The sequence below is a fragment of the Amblyomma mixtum genome, chromosome 1 (genome assembly GCF_055824585.1).
Source record: "Amblyomma mixtum isolate Tamu chromosome 1, ASM5582458v1, whole genome shotgun sequence".
Lineage (NCBI taxonomy): Eukaryota > Metazoa > Arthropoda > Arachnida > Ixodida > Ixodidae > Amblyomma > Amblyomma mixtum.
The window spans coordinates 77435171-77455857 of record NC_143012.1 but is presented as its reverse complement, the minus strand read 5'-3'; the positions used below and the strand labels follow the sequence as shown (position 1 = coordinate 77455857).

Sequence of the window (20687 nt, the reverse complement as noted above, 5' to 3'; positions counted from 1 at the left end):
GAAACCCAAACGTTCACCGGCTTGATACGTTACATCGTTTTGGCACGTTGTACATTCATACACGTTGATTGTTAAAACAACTCGGTTACCGCGACCCCAGCCAGATACCCAATTCATTCCGCCTGCTCAAGCCAGAGATAATGTCCTGGTACAATTAACTGTTCACTGACAAGCGTCGTTAGCTGCACACGAATTATTCTTTCCGCTCAGACAATGGAAATCATATTTTTTTACCGACCATTTCTTTCCTATGTGAATGAGTTTTTGTTTGGTGCTAGATAGTAAGAGATTCATGCTCAGTCTTGCAAGGAGCCGTGTGATTTGCCCTTGAAATGCGCTCGAAGAGGAGGAGACCGACATGATTAAATTACATAAATACCCCGAAAAGCAGAAAATCCTCGCCGTCACGTGACTGTGTGCCGTAACGCATCCCCCCCCCCCCAACTTCTGTTTGGGAGAAGCACAATCCCTGTGAGTACTAAATTGTAAAGCTCGAATGGTAGCGCTTAAGACGGGCGACCGGACGACATCTGCGGATGTTGCTGCGGAAGGAGACTTGGGGTGTAGGGGCGTGATTTCACAGCTGACGTTGCTCAGTTGCTTCAACACGGGGTAAGTACCCATATAACGAGGCAGCAGTTCCGCATACAGGCCCACATTTCGGGCTGGAAGCCAGAAGGAGACCAGGAAAACAGGTGGGTAGTTGGTAGACATCCTTTCATGTTACTTGTTTCAGGAAGCAATCAACACAGAACCGCCATGACACAGGGAACGCCCAGGGAACGCCCATGCTCTCGTGGAAGGCTCAACAATGCTATTCGCCAGCATATTGTTCACAACTTTCTGTATGACGTCGCACTCAGAAAGTGGGACACGTTAAATGTTTGGGTTTATGGGGCTGGCATATCGCCCGGATAAATGCGATGGGTCGCAACAAAACTTTGGCCCAGAGTACGGTTTCCGAATTCAAACATGTCTTTATATAATAAAAAAAGGTGAAGGCGGCGCATGCATGTTCAGGCACGCTGGCACGTGTATTTGTGGGGCCGGCCTTTTGTTCTACACACCGACCACAGTGCACTTGTCACTTTGCTGTCGGCGAAAGGAACGGGACACCGGCCGCTGCGAATTTCACGTTGGTCGGCTCGCCTGTTGTGCTATAATTATACTGTAGAGTACCGTAAAGGCAAGGACAACTCTTTTGCGGATGCTCTGTTTCGCCTTCCATTACCGACCACATCATGCAGTGAGCAAAGTGAGTTCGACGCAAGTGATGACCATTTCGTCTGCGTGCTATCCGCAGCTATGACTTTAGAAGAGCTACAAGAGGCAACTATCAGCGATGCGGTCGTTGCTCAAGCCATTAACTTTACATCTGCGACATGGCCGGACAAGAAATCCCTCCCGGAGGACCTCAGCCCATACTTTCTGCTCCACTCGGAGTTGTCCGTCATGCAGGGCGTCTTGTACCGAGCTGACAGACTCGTCATTCTCGAAAGTTTGCGACGACGCCTCACGGGCATAGCGCACGAGTCACACCCCGGAATCAGCAGCACGAAGAGCCGGCTGCGAATCTCTACTGGTGGCCGCGAATGGACGAGAATGTGGAAGAACTGGCACGGACATGCGCCGTGTGCCAGTCTTGTGACAAGTCGGCTCGTCCGGTAGCAGCTCCTCTCCTCTGCAACCTGTCGCCTTCCTAGAGAAACCTTGAGATAAGGTTGACATTGATATAGTGGGGCCTTTCAACCAAGCTCCTAGTGGCTGGCGTTTCGCGATCATTCTCGTGGATTATTATAGTAAGTGGCCAAAGGTTTTCTTCGCTGATACCATCACATCTGAAACAATTCAGCAATTTCTGCTAGGCTTTTTTGCTCGTGAGGGTTACCCTCAAGAGATTGTGTCTGATCACGGACCACAATTCTCATCGGTGGCCATGCAAATTTTCCTCCGCTAACGGGGGATACGCCATTGCTACTCGTCGGTCTATCCCCCCCCCCCCCCCCCCCCCAAGCCAATGGGCTTGTTGAACGATTCAATCGAGAGCTGAAGTCTGATATTCAGCTGGCTGTGTGCGAGCGATGCGACCTACGTACAGCTATTGTGGACTGCCTCGGTGTCTACCGCTGTACGCCGCATGCCACATGTCACGACAGGAATTGTACCAGCCGTCCTGCTACATGGGCGGTTGCCCCGCACAAGACTGAACGTCGTAGGCCTGCCGGATCAGTGCTTCCCAGTGGATCCGACGCAAGCGCTTGAACTTTTGCAGCAGAGGCTTGAGGAGAAGCAAGCGCAGTACAAGTTTATGCGGACCAGCGGAGTGGCGCCAAGCGTCGTGATTTCCAGATCGGGCAGTACGTGCGTGTACGCAAGCCCACTGTACAAGGCAAACTGTCAGCTCGGTTTTTGGAGCCTCGGAAGGTTGTGGAGCAGCGTGGACCTGCATCATATCTGCTGGATAGTGGGCGAGTGTAGCACTCGTCCAAGTTTTCTGCGATTTGTCCAGAAGTGCTTCAGCAACAACTGCCCTCCCCAGCTCTAGCGGCTCTTTTCGCTGATATTTTGCCGCCTATAGGCCGGTTCACATGCAAGCGACTGAGCGATTGAGCGGCGCGTCGCTGCGAAAATTTCCAACTTGTTGAAACCTCGCCGCTCGTCGCAGCGACGACTCAAAACAGGTTTTTCCGTCGCGGCGGCAGGATTCGCTACCATATTCGCTTGCATGTGAAACAGGCTTAGCGGCTGCACCAGAGTGCCGCCGACCAGTCCAAATTCTGGAACCGGGGTCCAGGGTTCATCTTGGGATGCGCCTTCAACCCAGCTGATGTCAACCGCTGATGTTAGCCACCCGGGCCCTTCATCGCACCTAGCTTCGCCCACTCCAGAACAGGCAGCCACTCCTCAACCCCCGTGTACATCAACAGCGGCAACTGCGGCTTCATTTCCTGCGCCGCCTCGCAGAAGTACACGCCAAAAGAAGCGGCCCCCAAGGTTTAAACACTATGTTCTCTATTAGGCTACTGATTACGACATTTGCTAGAATTTTTTTTAAAGTGTGGCGGAAATGTGATGGAGACAAAGTGTGATAGGTGCGCTGCACGCACTCTCGCACACGAGAAAAGAGGAGGAGGTAGAATACAGATCGGCTCGACCGTATGCTTCGTGTACTGCTTCTTAATTTCTAATTAACCTTTCTTACGATACAAAAGCCCTGCAGCCAACTGCCACTTCAGAACTCTCGAGTGTGCCTGCTTTCAAGGCCAGAATGTAGATTTCGGCTACTTTAATCGCTTCAGTAGGCTTCAGACTTTCAGCACAGGAAATGGGATGTAAACGTACGAAAAAAAAAATAAGACAGCCTTAGGTGAATTATGGCCATATCAGAATGATAAAGGCTAAAAATCGCCTTTACCACATTTTCCTGCGCATTTGCTGCGGGGAATAACTGCTACAGTTTAAAAATGCAAGGAAGCACTTCAACGCAAAGTTAAGAAGAGCCAAGGTTCCTTACTATGAACTGCTTTTCGACAACATTACAAAACAGCTTCCTGATATAGCTTTGAAAGCTCTCAATAACATCCTGGTCGAGATAGCAATAGCGCGGTGACACTGATCCCTGTAAATTGTCTTGAGCACTCAGGTAAAGTGCTGGCAAATCAATTTAATCATCACTTTGCTGCCGTAACTACGGCTGATAAAGAATCTAAAGTCCCACAAGCAAGTGCTCTTCGTAGTATATTTTTGAAGCTAGCAGACGATGTGAAATATATGACATTTATGTTCCTAAAAAAACATCAAATCGTTACACATCGATAATCTGCAAATAATCTCGTCAATACTAGCCCTATTTTGAACTTACGTTTACAAACGAGTTTTTCCCCACCGCATGAAATATGCAAGAATTTCTGTAATCTATAAAAGCGGGGGCCGAAACTTGGCAATAAACTACAGACCTATATCGGTACTTTCGTTGTTTTCTAAAGGATTTCAGAAAATTATTGTACGTCGCATAACAAACTTCTTTGACAAGTCAAATCTTATAACAGATCGCCAATTTGGTTTCCGAAAAAATAGGCCGTCTGAAAGCGCTCCTATTAGAACTTAAAAAAAAAGTCTTACAAAGCATTAAAACAATATGTACACTGTGGGAATTTTCCTAGCAAGCATTTGATCGTCTTGGTCATAACATCCTCATAAGTAAGCTGCAATCCTATGGTATTCGTGGAATACCATTGGTATTGCTAAAATTCTACATTGCTAATAAACAACAGTGCGTGTCTGTACATAACTAAACATCACATTCAACTTCAATAAATTGTGGAGTACCTCAGAGTAGCATATCAGGTCCTCTCGAATACATATATTAATGACATTGATTCTTCAATTCACTTCGTTATATATGCAGATGACAGCACACTACTGGCGTCTGCCTCAAATATAGACAGTTATTAGTGAAATGCAATGAAGTACTGCTGCGGATGTTGTCATCTTGGCTAAAAATAAACCGCATAAAAATCCTGCCAACACAAAAGCGATCCTACTCCGAGTCAGAAATAAATTCGCGCAGAGGACTGGTTTTCTGGGCTTAGGATGCGACCAGACACAAATTGTAAATGAACATAAGGTATTTGTGTATACTTCTCTTGTCACTTAAATTGGGACAGTCATGTTCAATAATAGCATTAAAAATTTTCATCAGTAACCGGCGTTTTCTCTCGATGCCGGTCCTTCCTACCGTTTAATGCAAAAATGCTAGTACATTTCGCTCTTTTCATTTCTCATTTAACATACCGTAACTCTGTCCGGGCCACTACTCCCAAGAGTAACTTAGTACTCTTGTCTTACAGAACAAAATGGTCCGTTACATCGACAATCTTGAACACATGTCTACAACACAGGATGCCTTTGTGTCGTATGTTTTCATTAGAGCAGATCATCTGTACGAGTTACGTCTATTGCACACACTGTATTTTTTCTCCCCTGAAATTTGTAGCCTTTTAAAATCTCTTACATCACTGGAACACCGCGGAAACAATGTACAGACACGGAACACCAATATATGGGCAGTACCATGCTTTCGCACAAACTACAAGTTACAGTCTTCAGTCCACAACGTCCCCGCCACTTTGAATAAATATAAAAACACTGCCGGTTATAACTCAAAACAACGGCGAAACTGTTTTGTAAAATTACAGTAACCTTGCTATGGTCTACATATATTCATTTGAAACTGCTGCATTAAAGATTGTTGGATGTTTGCTTCTGTACATTTTATTTGCAATATGTTTTGCGAATGTTTTTTTATGCACATATGTGGTTTGTGTATTGTTTTTCGTACGAAATGTTTGCTCTATTTTATTTTCTTTCTTTTCTTCTTTTCTTTTTTGCTGCAACCAGTTCCGTCAGCTGCCATGTAAACGGTTCGTGGACCTGGCTCTTAGCCCAAGACTCCATGCAGGGATTGATTACTGGAAAAGAAAACCTGATTCAGATTGTTCTTTAGCCTAGCGGCGCACCATACTCGCGTTATGTCTGGCATGGGTAGCACAGCGAACATTCCTGAGCGTACCGCGTGTATGCTAGTGGTATGAGGCTGCTGTTTGGATTAGATTCTCTCACTAGAAAAGTACAGTTATTTTCACTCCTTCGTCCGCCTTAAGGGAGGTGACCTTCTCGGTCGTGTCGTTGTCAAGCTCGAGCCGCTTTGTTTCGATAAATGGCTATTTTATTTCAGACCGTGCAAACATAGAGTGTGCGCTTTTACAGAAGTTTACTTACCACTTGGTTCAGTGACGAGAAGCAGAAATATGGCTTCTTCTCAGCAACGCACCACTTGCTGTGGTCTTTGGTGCAATTAAACGTCAAACTCTCCCCAGTTGGTTTGACAAATAGGTTAATAGAAGTGATATCCGTGACAAACGGTAACGGGGGTAGGCGCGTGACTCGGCCATATCGCCAAGATTGCGCAATGATGTTGTCCTCAAAATAGTCGACAAGCACTTCCGAGTAGATATCTGCGAAAGAAAAGGGCTTGAAAGCGGCTCATGCCTACGCACGTTTCCTTGAGTTCTTTCGTTGCTGAAGTTAGGAGATTATACGGATAAGGCCATTTGAATGTTGCTTTCGGGCTGCAGTTCTGACGTGCATACTTGTGAGTTAGCCTGAGGGCATTAAAAGGAGCAAGCCAATGTTAGGTCCCGCGTATAATGTACCTAATATTTCATACCTCACGCATTTTTTGAAAACTTTGAACGCTTAATGTCCGTTACGGTGTATGTACTTTTGAAATAATGTCTTTTCTTGGTAGAAACATTGTTAGGAAATGTTTAACATTTCTCGACTGTATTTCTGCGCTCCAGACGTAGTTAGCGACCCTTACAAATTTCACTGTGTTCTGAAATATTCTACAGGGTTGTGAAATATGATCCAAAGTTGTCCATACTTTCATAATACCTGCCATCGGGGTCTAACAAAGCTTTCTGCATACCTGGGCAGCGCATATTTCCGCTTTCCCAGCCGCGCGGACTGGAAATGATATGAACGAGGAGGTGCGAGGCGGAACCCAGGAGATTTGTATTTGAGCAGTATTTAAGATGGAAAGGTGGTCTTAAAAAAATATATTGCTTGCTTGTGAGTGCTGATGCTAAATATGCCATTTAATTTCATGTAAAGATAGTGCATCTGCATTAATATAATAAATTATGTAACTTCGTGCCTGTGGCTTTAAAGAAATTTAGCTGCAAGTAGCCTGCAAAAATGCATGCCATTGCTTTTGCATGACAGGAAGAAATGCGATAAGAGTAATATTATCATACAGTAGAATACGAGTGATAGGGTTCTGAAGTTTGCAGTGCAGAAACGGGAATACAAATGTTTAGTCCCTTTTCTGAAGTGTCAACGATTTTTGGGAGGAACTGCAAGAGCCGGTCTTGGTCTCATTTTTTTCAGCTAAGCATATTTTGGTATCTGCAGAACAGAAGCTAGTTGAAAGTACCTAACAGAAACAATCTCACCTGCACCAAGAATTATGTTTTTATCGATTTCTAAATTTTACGTTCATAAATTTATAATAAATTTCAAGTGATCTATTTCATGATGCTTAAAAATAGAGGCGATACTTCAATGCATAATGAAAGTAATTTTTGGGTAGCGAAGACCTAAAGCTCAAAGTTACTGTCTTATTGCGCCCATTGCGGCATCGATATGGTGCGAACGGATCGCCCTCTGTTAAAGGGGTTCAGAGGACCACTCGATCCAACGTCTGTTCTCAGTAAAAATAGACTCTGTGGCTCTTTCCGTCTATGGCAGTGCCTGTTTTGCAGCAAAAGAAACATTATTGCGAAGAAAACTGGATTTCAATTTTTAACCCGTGTATTAAAAGTTCTCAAATGAAACCGAATAACATCCCCGGATAACCATTATTTTTGTTTTTGGTTTGGTTTTTAAGGTATAACGTCCCAAAAGCGATTGAAGCTATGAGGAACGTTGACTACCTGGGGTTCCTGAACGTGCACTGACATCGCATAGTACACCGGCATCTAGCACCTCGCTCCATCGCAATGCAACCACCGCGGGTGGGATCGAACCCCCGTCTTTCGGGTCAGAAGCCGAGCACCGTAGGAACTCAGCCACCGCGGCTTATACCGTATGCATAAACAGCACAGCAATTCCTTAAGTAAAGATCCATTGGTTTCTGGGAGTAATCATCGACTGAAATCTATCGTGGACCCCTCATATCTCATATATGAAAAAGAGACTGACAGTGATTTCTCAAGTTCTCGCCTTTCTTAGGGGAAAGTCGTGGGGAGCGTCAGTGCGGTCGATGATGCAGCTCTACAACGCCTTATTCATGGAATTTATTCGCTACAGCCTCCCTGTACTTGGAAACATTCGAAAAACAAACATACGAAGTCCGCAAAGCGCTCAAGCTGAAGCTCTCCGGACTTTCCTAGGATTGCCGAAATCTGCCCCTACGGCCGCACCTGTACTCATCGCCCAGGAGCATCCAATCCCTACCTACCTAACAGTTGACGCACTGAGGGCACATTTCCGACACATATCCCGGACACATATCAGATCTGAGGCTCTCACCACCTTGCCAGTATTCCTATTGCCAGGCCGCGCACATCGCTTACGACACCATTGATGAACATCGCGCCATTCTGCCGCCCCAGTTTACACCCGCTTCTAGACCGTCCTCGCCACTTTGGAGCCTGCACAATACCCGTGTGCTTCTTTCAATACCTGGCATCAGGAAGAAGACCGATAGAGCTAAAACAAGTCATTCTGGAATATTTCCATGAGCCCCATGGAAACCTGGTGCACGTCTACACCGACGGCTCAGTGAACCCTAACAGTTCTTCGGGCTCCGTGGTCATCCCTGCAAGGACTACGGAAATTAGAGTTAGGATAGCTCCAGACTTCTTCGACGGGTGCAGAACTCACCGCTATTCATGTCACCGGTGAACACATCAGTCAACAACGCCCTCAGGAGTGGTCTATTTTCACCGATTCCAAAGCTGCCCTCCAAGGCTTACAAGCTGCTCATCGCCGTGGAGCCCATGAACAACTAGTCGTGGAAATTCGACAACTACATCACTCTGCCATCACTGCAGGACATGACATTATCTACGAATGGCTACCGGGGCACAGCGGCATAGTAGGGAATCACCACGCGGATGAGGTAGCGCGAACTGCCCCCCCCCCCCCTTTCGAGATCATACGCAGCAGGCTTCGAGGACTTCCGCGGGACATCAAGATTGCCGCGTGGAATTCCGGCCAACTTTCCAATTCATGCTCAAAATCCTTGCACCCAGATCTGAGGCTCCGGCTTCCATCCGGCCTACCACGACGTGAAGAAACTTTACTGTGTCGCCTCTGGCTTGGTGTGTAGCTTTCACCAACCATTACTCTTTCTTGATCGGTATGGCTGATAGCCCTGCATGTGCCATCTGCGGGTATGACGATATGTAAGGAGCCAGCGCCACACTGCGGCTACAGAAGACGCACGGGAGGCGGACGAAGAAGAAAAGGAAAGGAATACGTGGCAGAGAGAACGTGCGGGAGAGAAGAGGAAGACGGCGCTCGGCGGCGGAGGTGGACCTGTTCTGCTGGCGCCCCGAGTTACCAGGCTTGGGCCTCAGCTGCAGACGTCCGGGTGACCAGACCCGGACAGCCGTCGTCGGGAGCCTCGGCCGTCACATCCAGGCGCCTCTCTTCCCGCCCAGCCGACAGCTTCTCGACACGGGCCGCCTCTAACATCTCCGTGGCGCACCCGGGCTACCTGACCTGGGGGCCGTGCCCGGAGCACACAGACGCTATTTTCTTCGGCAGCCTTGAGGCCGCCGTGGAGAACGCCGCCAACCGGGTGTCAACGAAGGGAACCCGACACACGTGCCTAAAGTCTGCCCCGACGCCCAGCCACGCCTCCTCGCTCAACGCACCAGGCTCATCACTGGGACACAAAGAAATTTAAGTGTGACTTTCCTTTTTGACTGTCTTCTCGCGAGTGTTTTGTTTTCCTTTCCTTTTTCCTCTTGTTCTCTCTCTTGTCTGTTTTTTTCCCGGTTTCATTTCAATACTTCAATTAGATTTTCCTTTCGTGAAAATGCCGCCTCGTTTATTTCTTTCCTATAACTCATGAATGTTAATGCGTAAATTTGACCTGCAGTCTTCACCTCCTCAACATTACAATTCCCGGTCCAGTGATTTTTCATGCAATCTTGCCCGTCATTGGAAGGAAGGCACATGCACTCCTCTTTTCTCTAACACCGTCATCCTCGCCAGGCATAAAGATCGATTAACACGTGAAATTATAGAGGCATTTCATATTCACGATAACAGTGGCGGGTGCATCAGCGATCCTTCAATCGCTCTCAATGATAAAGAGCTCTCCTATTTATCCGGTAGAGACATCTGTTTCACGCGCATGCGCCACGGAGATGGTGTGCGCGTCTTGTCACCGTCATGTATGATCAGGATTTTTGGTTGTGTTCTTTCACTTTTGATGTTTTTCTGATTAGGAAAGCATTTAAAGGACCTTTTCTTCCATTAAAAATCAGTTGCGAGTCAGCGCTTGTGTTGTGTCTTTCGTCGTCCGTTCGTTTTTCCGCGCTATTTTCACCATCAGTTAACATGATGCCGATCTATGTAGCGCCCGATCATAAGAACTAGGACGCCGTTTTACCGCATTTGACGTACTCTTACAACACCGCTAAACTTGAAGTAACCGGATATTCCCCTTCGTTCTCTACACACGCTTACCGCAAACTTTCCTGTACGTCGTTCTTCGGTTCTTCGTACAGGATGATCCTTCCGTCTCGGAACAACTGTGCCTTGCTGAGGAGGCCCGTCGCCTTGCTCCTCTGCGCACCATCGCAACTCAACGCCGTGTCAAGGATACGACGCAGCCCATGTTACGGTTACCCACGAACCGGGAGATCTCGTATGGGTTTGGACGCCATTACGATGCCGAAGCTTGTAGCAGAAGTTCTTGTGCCGATGCGTCGGACCCTCTGTCATCATCCGTCGGTGTGTGACGTCACCTAAGTTGTCGCAAATGTGATCTCGACAAATCACTGCTCACGAATGACGAAGCTCGCTCATGTGGCTGGATTGAAACGCTGCACTCCTGGACATTCTCGACACGCTCGCGGACGAGCTTCGTCCGCCCGGGGACAAGTGTTACGCCGATTACGTTGCGTGGCGCGGCTCTGCGCACAGGGTAGAAGAGAACAAAGTTGAAGCGCGAGGACTCAGGCTGTGGTTAGCCTGACGCTGGCCGTTCCCTGCTTTCACCCATTTTTTTCCGCTCATCTTGCAAATACTTGGAAATAAACCCATTCCCGTAACAATATAGCTGTGTTTCCTTCAATATAAAGAATAAGTTGTCAGTAAGAGCTTGTTTGTGTCACATTCTTTTGTTTGCACTGACTAGCCGAGCAAAAAGCCCTGCTTGATCATCGAAGCACATCGGAAGTTCTTCCATAAAGCGCACACATGACATGAAGACATCTTCATGGTTCTTGTACCATGTAAGGGCAATATCTATATGCAAGAACACCATGAGGGGGACCTTGGCGTTCGTTTCCCACTTATTATATCGACTGATCCGTAGGGACTGGGTGAGCCACTCGTCCACGTCCTGACCGGCTGCGCCCGCGCACGGGCGAGGCACACGGTAATGAGGCCAGAAGATGCTCGATGCAGACCTGGGAGCGTTGTCTCTGTCCAAGGATGTATCCGGCACGGAAGGTGGCAGAGCATGAAGGCGTCGACTCAGGCGAGGTTCGATCTGAAGGGCCTTCGTTGGTTAGGTCGTAAACGACACCTTCATCAAGTTGTTACGAGTACAAGCTTACACAATCGACGGGGACGGACACAGGACGTGTACTAGCTGCGAGTCGTCGTTGTTGTTGTTGCTGTAACCCTTTGAAAAGAGCTGCGTGTCGCCTTAGAACCCAGCGTAAGAGTCTAGATCGTCTTTCTCTTTCGTACGCACATATGTCTCTTCAAAGTCTTCGCGGCCATATGTACCCATTACTTCAAGATCGCTGCGAGGAAAACGATGAAAAACACCTCTCATCGTATGAAAACAATGAAGATGAGTTACTGTGATTTTCGCTGAAATATCATGGCCCGGCTGGGCGCCGTCGATAGTCCCATCAGTGGGAATGCACCCCTCGGCACCCATCGCTGAATATGCATCTCCTACATGCGAGCCCAAAACCCACAAGTAGTACTGCTCCTTCTAGCAGCCATCACAAATATTCAAAAAGGAAGCACATACATACGAGTCCAGCGCTTCCCACCCAACATCTCCCAATCCTCTCTGCATCTTGAGAATACCATGCGAATCCACTAACCACCAAGAACTGCTGCGATGTTATATTAGAATCCAGACTCGAATAATCCATTCTAGAGTGTCTCCAGCACTTCGCAATCACAAGCCAATTAACCTTGAATCATTCGCGTTACAAATTCGAAACCGTTCTGTGATTAATTTCTGCGTTGTTCCGTGTCGCACAAAACGAGAGCCACTTAGAATACACTGGTGGAAGCTACCTCTGAACTGCAAGCGTTCTTGAACATGAGCTTGTTGAGGCAGTTGTACTTACCATAGTCCTTGTTTGGGCCCTTGGCTATGGTAAGAATCTTCTCACCCTTTATAGTTTCTAGAGGATTCATGAGCAATTGTTCGCTCTTCTCGATGGTACTCTGGTTCAAAAGTTCAGCAAACTGCTCTGTAGGTGGATCCCCTCGTCCTCTTTCACTCTGGTACACATGGACATCTTCAACTCGTAAGTGGTGCGCTGCAGTGTTAAAACATCACTAGACTATCGACTAGAGAGATGCACAAAAGAAAAAGCTGGGCCGCCTTTTCATTGCCGCCTACAAAAATAAATAACACTTACTGGTAGTTCTGACGGCAGCACGTTTAATATAGAGAGCTTCGCACAAGGTAAGCTTGTTTCTTGAATTTTCTGCGTAAGCTGCCTTGTTCCAATAGCAGCGCTTTAACAAGCAAAAGTGTACTTGAAAGATTTACGACGCTGAAAACACGACAAGGTTTGAGAATCTCACGTCGTATGACACATTCATTCGCTTTAAGAAAATATGCTAATATTAGTGAAGATCTTCCATGAGACCACCGTACATTTTTAAAACAAGGCATCTTATCAAGACAAAGACACCTGCGAACCCAATAACTAACCACAAAAGCATTGGAACTATGCTTCTTCATATATTCTGTTGGTAGTATTAAACAATCTGTTTCCTGGAGTACTGAGCGCTGAGGGGCGACGTACCGATAGTGTCAACAGCTTTTGTGCTAAGCGACAGGCACAAAAAGATCTGGCCTTTCATGTAATATTCCTGTTTTGAAATGGGGTACATGTATGCCTCCATCACGTTCATCAGGTATTTCGGAACAGTGTGTTGAAACCACACCGCGGTCCGATCGTTCATGTTTGCCATCAGCACACCTGAAAATTGAAAATTTTAATGATGTTAGAAGAAAATCAGTTTCTTTTAGTCACTTAAACTAAATGTCAACGTTATATCAAGCGCTAATCATCAGTTCCAGTCATGACTAGCAAAAAAAAGTGGTAGGGTGTTAACCCAGTTAAAGTGAGTCATCGTCATTATCATAATCATCAGCTTGACTACTCCCACTGCAGGGCGAAGGCCTCTCTCATGTCTCTCCAATTAACCCTTTCCTTTGCCAGCTGCGGCCACCATATCCCCGCAAACTCCTTAATCTCATCCGCCCACCTAACTTTCTGCCGCCTCCTGCTATTGGCTTGCCTTCTCTGGGAATCCACTCCATTACCCTTAAGGACCACCGGTTATCTTGCCTTCGCATTACATGCCCTGCCCACGCCCATTTCTTCCTTTTGATTTTGACTAGGATGTCAGTAACGCGCGTTTGTTCCCTCAACCACTCCGCCCACTTCCGATCTCTTAACGTTACACCTATCATTTTTCTTTCCATGGCTCACTGCGTTGTCCTTAACTTAAGCTGAACCCTCTTTGTTTGCCTCCACGTTCCAGCCCCATAGATGAGTACAGGTAAGATACAGCTGTTGTAGACTTTACTCTTCAGGGATATGGGCAAACTGCCATTCATGATCTGAGAGAACGTGCCATATGCTCTCCACCCCATTCTTATTCTTCTAGTTATTTCCCTCTTATGATTCGGATCATCGGTCACTACCTGCCCTAAGTAGACATATTCCTCTGCCTGTCTAACTGATTGATCATGCTTTGCAGTTCATGTCCTGAGTGACTTAGCAAGGCAATGTCATCAGCGAATCGCAAATTACTTAGATATTCTCCATTAACTCTTATCCCCAACTTTCCCACTTCGGGTCCCGGAATTCTTCCTGTAAAGAGGCGGTGAATAGCATAAATTTGCGAGATCGTGTCTCCCTGCCGGACACCTTTCCTTATTGGACTTTTATTGCTGACTTTATGGAGGACTATGGTAGCTCTGCAATCGTTATAAATATCTTCCAATATTTTCACATAACACTCTTCTACACCCGGATTCCTCAATGCCTGCATGACAGCCGAGGTTTCCACTGAGTCAAATGCTTTCTCGTAATCAATGAGGGCTATATTTAGGGGTTGGTGATATTCTCCGCATCCCTCTATCATCTGATTGATAGCGTGCGAAAGCATTCGTTTAGCCTGGTTGGCTTAATACTTTGCTGTGACAGGTCGTTGGCACGTTTGGCTAAGATATTAGATCGATAGTAGTATTAGTTGACGAAGACCACGATGTCTAATGCACAGTTCGAAAGCGTGTATATTAGGTCGATATAAGTATTAGGTGATGACGACAAGGATGTGCAATGCACAGCAGGAGTGTGTTGCAGTTAAACATGAGTCGTGATCGGCTGCAATTATAGCATAAGTCCTGTTTAAATTAACCCGATAGTGTCGGGTCGAGTCACGGGTTGGGGTGAACCAAACTCGATGACTGCATGTTTACATGAACTCGACTTTATCGAGTCGGGACCGTTTCAACTCAAGTGACACCAAGCGGCAAGCAGCGCAGTGCGAGCAAGCAGTGGCAGCCTCATTGAGTCCTGCGCGTCATCCCCGGTTTGGAAGCGTAAAACAGGGCCGCATTTGTCATCTGCCCTCCCGCTAACCCGACTCTTCGACTCGACAGCGTTTACAAGCATACTAGGCAGGGTCGAGTTGAGTCCAACTACCCCTTGCTGCGGAGCTGACTGGACCTTACCAGCCGACTCCCGACCCGACTGGGCACGCGTTTACATGAACTCAATAAACAGTTTGCAACGCGTTAACTCGACTCAACCTCGCCTTGTCGATTTAAAGTAAACGCCGCTATGGTGCCCTACAGAAACAATGCTTGTACAGAGTTCATGTATTAAGAGTGGTTCACACTTGAACCAAGCATTAAACGAAAATTGCTCACTGGAGCTGGGTGAAACTAAACGCATATTGTTCCCCGCCGTGTGGCGCTCCTCACAGTATTTTTTTTAAAATTCCGCTCAATTATCCAATTAACGTAGACTATTAATGTAATTCTTTTTAATATTCACTTTAGGGTCACTTGAGTTTCGTTAAGTTGCTGAAGGGGTTACTAAACAAGCGATCCAATTTTTTGTAGCAACACATATTCTACGTGGTACTTTTTTTCCAACATTTAAAGATGCCCGCGAAATATGACAAATGAAACAGCGTGATTGCGCTCTTGCGCTGCCCTTTTGTAGCGCTGCCAAGCGTGTCCTTAGTGACCGAACGTGCGTGCTCACCGTCTCGACGTGAGCGGCTAACGCCGCTCTCAGCATAGTCCTGAAAGTCCGCCAGCACATTCTTCCTGAACACACAAAGCGCGTGGCGTGATCTGCGATGAGGGATAAGCAGGCCATCGACAGCCAATTCAGACTGAGCTTCTATTGAGCCATCGCACAGGCAAAACAAGAAAGGAAGGAAAGGCAGAGAAGTCGCCTTCTCGTAGCCTCGTTTTATTTAATTTTTATCATTTAGCAGCCCGTCGAACTGAGGGGCGGCCGCTCACTCGGGCACGGTCAGCGCGCACGCTTCGTGCGTTCAAAACACGGTTGAGAGCGCTGGGATATGGTAGCGCATAAGCGCAGTCTCCTGGTTTTTTGTAGCGTGAACTCCAAAAATTGGCAGAGGCTTAGCTTGGTCAAGCCCGGTAGGTTGCGAAAGCAAATGGCAAACTATTTTTGTACGCGGTGAGAAAGATCCACCGTGACTACCCCCGCGCTCCGCCGACGGATCGAGCTGGGGGCCCTTTTTTTCGCAGCTGGTATGACGTCCCCTCGACTGTAGCGCCACTGGTGAGAGGAGCGCGAGGCTCACCGCCGTGACTACCGCCGCCCTCCGCCAACGGATCGAGCTGGGGGCCCTTTTTTCGCAGCTGGTATGACGTCATCTCGACTGTAGCGCCACTGGTGAGAGAAGCGCGAGGCTCACCGCCGTGACTACCGCCGCCCTCCGCCGACGGATCGAGCTGGGGGCCCTTTTTTTCGCACCTCCTATGACGTCACTCCGCGAAAGGTCAGCCGTAACTACCGCCGCGCCACGCTGAAGGCTCAAAACCTAGAGTAGTATTGCTTTCGCAATAAAAACCGCTCGCGGCCGCTGCGGGCTGCCCACCTTGCCACCCTGGCAGGTGGCAGTTAATGGTTGATCGCGAGAATTCGCTCACCGTTTTCAGCGCTAACGCATATAGCCCGCATCTCTCTCACATCAGCCCACGTACCGATAAGCGCGATTCAGGCGCCCACTCCACCAGAAAGCCAGTATGCGCACTTCCGTTCCTTAAAATGAACGGAGTGTAAAACGTTGTCAACGCTAACGCCAATGAACACAACGAACGCCGACGGCCTAAAGCGGGGAACACATGTGCGAACTGTGGCGCGACGCGTCGCGCGACGCGTCGCTGACGAACGCTCGCAGCACCGGAATCGGGGACACACGGGAGCGCCGCCGGCAACGACGGGTCGGTGCGTTCAAGCTCCGCCCATACTCCAAGTTGCCAGACTGGTGCTGAGGTGTTTTATGAGCAAAGAGTTATTAAACAAAAAAAAAAAGCAATTATACGTAGTTAAAACATTTGGTTTTATTGTATTTTGTTCTAAGTATACTTATTTTTGCATTCTGTAGAGCTAAAACTGCTTAAACTAAGTTGTATCAAGTACGCGACTACCCACTGGCAACATCATCTCTCTGCAGGCGAGTGGGCGAGTTGAGACGCAGCTTTTCGGTCTTCCTGCAGCGTTTCTTTGATCCCGCAGTCCTTAAAATTCGCGGCTATGTCTGTACACCTTTCGCGCCGACTAAAGCTGCTGCTGCTTAAAAAGAAGCTGCTTCTCCTGAAAGCCAAGCGTGCAAAAACGAAGCGGAGATGGTGGGTGCGTCCAGCATGGAGAGCTCGCCACACGGAGAGCGAATTCTTCACTACGGTAAGAAAAGTGCTTTTCATTCATGTTGTTTGGTGTGCAGTCGATCATCGAAGAATCGGTGACGTTGATCCACTGAGCGACGCGTCTCGTTCTCGTTTTAACTGAAGTGCGCTAGCGCAGCTCAGCAGTTGTACTGCGCGTGCCCAGAACGCTGTGTCTGGCGACCTTAGTGCGACGTCGTGGAGTGGTTAGCACATGTTCAGAGCGCTGGAGCAATACTCGTCCTGGTCCGGAATTCGAACCCGGGACCACCGCTACACCGGAGCAGTCGCTCTACCAACTGAGCTAACCGGGACGGCAAGCTTATGGTAGGGCGAGAGCGAATTGATCAATAACTCGAAGTGGGAACAGTGTCGGTCAAATGTTTAGGGGAATCCCCCAAGGTGGAGTAGATTTGTAATAAGCGAGTAATTACTCATTGGCATCCACCCAAGTGCAGCCATACGGCAACAAAGGAAAGCTGTACAGCTTTCTCAGAAACCTCGTAGTTAAAGAAAAATTCGTCCTGGTCCGGGTTTCGAACCCGTGACCACCGCTACACCGGAGCAGTCGGTCTACCAACTGAGCTAACCGCGACGGCAAGCTTATGGTAGGGCGAGAGCGAATTGATCAATAACTCGAAGTGGGAACAGTGTCAGTCAAATGTTTAGGGGAGTCCCCCAAAGTGGAGTAAACTTGTAATAAGGGAGTAATTACTCATTGGTATCCACCCAAGCGCAGCCATACGGCTACAAAGGAAAGCTATAAAGCTTTCTCAGAAACTTTGTAGTTAAAGAAAAATTCGTGCTGGTCCGGGGTTCGAACCCGGGACCACCGCTACACCGGAGCAGTCGCTCTACCAACTGAACTAACCGGGACGGCAAGCTTATGGTAGGGCGAGGGCGAATTGATCAATTACTCGAAGTGGGAACAGTGTTGGTCAAATGGTTAGGGGAATCCCCGAAGGTGGAGTAAATTTGTAATAAGGGAGTAATTACTCAATGGCATCCACCCAAGCGCAGCCATACGGCTACAAAGGAAAGCTATACAGCTTACTCAGAAACTTCGTAGTTAAAGAAAAATTCGTCCTGGTCCGGGGTTCGAGCCCGGGACCACCGCTACCCCCGAGCAGTCGCTCTACCAACTGAGCTAACCGGGAAGGCAAGCTTATGGTAGGGCGAGGGCGAATTGATCAATTACTCGAAGTGGGAAGTGTGTTGGTCAAATGTTTAGGGGAATCCCCCAAGGTGGAGTAAATTTGTAATAAGGGAGTAATTACTCATCTGCTTCGACCCAAGCGCAGCCATACGGCTACAAAGGAAAGCTGTACAGCTTACTCAGAAACTTCGTAGTTAAAGAAAAATACGTCCTGGTCGTATGGCTGCCGCATGGCTGCGCTTGGGTGGATGCCAATGAGTAATTACTCCCTTATTAACGGTAATCAAAGCCTCGCTAAAGCTATCATCACTTGAAAAGAGAAGAATACTAGCACTATTATCACACTTGCACAGATTGTAACGCAGTCGCTCTTCTTTCGCTTCATACTTTATTAGACCCGCCCACCGTATATTTCCGCGCTTAGATGATGCTCTCAAAGTCGAAATCATGTGTGCATGTACCCACCTATTCAGTCATTCACCATTGCTTCTTGCCGTCCATCATTGGAACAAGTTAGCAGATGACATTGTCTTCACCTTAAATCATGACGCCTTTGTGCAAAAACTAAAGTGTTTTTTACAAATAAATTCTGATTAAGAAGGCTACATTCCAGCGTCCGCTCAACTTTGAATTTTCTGCACTTTTTTTCGATTTTGCCTGTGGTTTTCGATTTGTGTTGCTTGAACAACTACGTGTGGAGTATTCTTTATTTGTAACTGTACACCCTCCCACTCCCCTCCCTCCCCCCATGTAATGCCCGAAAAGGGCCTTTAGGGTATGTGAATGAAAAAAAACAGTCACTTCAAACTAGCGAATATTACTTAGACCACGTAATTTCAGAATTCATGGCTGAATATGTGGCACGAAGGAAATTTTCCAAAGTGTAGCGTATTCGAATTCAGTGGGTTCAAACGCAGTTTCATCGACCTTTTTTTTTTTTAAAGAAATAAATAAACCTCTTATTCACTTTTAACTATGTTTGTTTTGAAAACCACAGCGGTGTTCACTCACGCTGATCAAGAGCCGCAAGTGAGGAAGTTTCGGTGGTAATTCGTACCTCTTCGACGTGCGCCCGTCTGTGCTTAACAGGAGGCGGTGGCTGCGACGGTTCATCATCGGCAATCGAGGCTGTCGAAGGAGCGTTCACGTGACCGCGATTGAGAGTACGCCAAAGCCGAAGACGAAATGGTTAGAGCGAGACACGTGGTCGCCGCAGGTATAGACGATGATGGTAGTGCGAGGCTCACACAGGAGGCGCAGAGTGCCTGTGCTGACTAGAGTTACTGTATATGCTACCAAAGGTAACATATTAATTTCACCTGTAGCATACAACACTCAACTAAACTCAACTCAACTGAAAGGTAGCATATGTGCTACCTTTGGTAGCGTATACAGTAACTCTAGTGCTGACGGCTTATTTACAGGAGGTCATTCTCACTGAGTTCCCCGCAAAACGTTTTCGCTTCAAAAGTGTCACGCGTTCCAAGAACCCTTTTTTAGGTGTGTTGCTAAAAAAAGCCTCTATATCGTTATAATAAAGCGCAGTTTGGCGTATACTCTCAGGCTATGTATGTGCTAACTGTTACGATACCTGAGCTGTACGTAAGTCGCCAATCTTTGAAGCAGATATTTTTTTTTTTAAGCAGCGGCGTTCTTTTAGGGGCCTGAAAGTTCCAGTACTGTTTTATTTAATATTGCTTTGTGCCTTATTCGGTGAACCACTAACGCGCGCCACCATCGCAATGCATTTCGCTCATTAAAAATATTTGGGCAGGAAGGATTCAACATGCAAAGAATTTTTCAGGTAATTCGAATCTTAAACCCTACTTACCTTTTGCATGTCCACCGCCTTTTTTATTTCCATCTGGCTGCTGGTCGTTGTAAACAGCGTAACTGACAGCCTAGGCAAATAAAACAGAAGTGCAGAATCTGAGATTAGTCAGGAAAAATAAAGTTGTCGACAGCCGCGCTCGAAAAGAGTTATGAAGTGTGATCGAACCTGCTTTAACATATTGCATCGTGGTGGAGCAGCGCAAAGGACGGGGCACAAGAAACATATTGCACAACAGTGCAAAGCCTCGGGTAAATAGGCCCTATGACAAAAACAGCGCTATGTGAGGATTTGAGGCATTCATGGCAACACCGGGGGTTGTTTTTAGACTTTTAACAATAAGCAAGGACAGAGGGAGCAGGCACCCCGGCGGGAAAGCTTTCCCAAGCTGGTTTTCTCTGTCAACCAAGATGAAACGTGGCCAAAGTAATGGGTGTCGATGGACCGACCACTACACATTGTTCTGAGGTGAATCATACTGAAAAAGCTGCTCTGGAATATTAAGATAGGGGAAAATAACCATCGAGCTCTCGCAAGGCATTGTAGCGTAATATGCATTTGATTGACCAGCAGAGATAAAAGCTTTCTGAAAGCGAGATTGAGGCACTAAGGGCAATATAGATTAATTATAGATGCTTTTGTCAGCGATCCTCGTTTCCCTTAAACTAATGCACAGCACACGTTAGGATCTGAATGTAAGCAATACCTTAGGTATCACTTGAAGGCGTAACATAGTCTGATTTTTAAAA

The 20687-nt window shown here is 47.2% G+C and overlaps 1 protein-coding gene across 1 annotated transcript in view; it reads right to left on the bottom strand.

The window, feature by feature from the left end:
• The window catches only part of LOC149366850 (cell-death-related nuclease 7-like), a 62428-nt gene that overhangs the window by 26552 nt on the left and 15189 nt on the right, over window positions 1-20687 (bottom strand). The window contains exons 3-4 of the mRNA XM_089569518.1: window positions 12120-12314; window positions 5782-6017 (exon numbers count right to left, since the gene is read on the bottom strand). Coding sequence (XP_089425644.1) covers window positions 5782-6017; window positions 12120-12314 — 431 coding nt within the window. The remainder of the gene's footprint in view (window positions 1-5781; window positions 6018-12119; window positions 12315-20687) is intronic.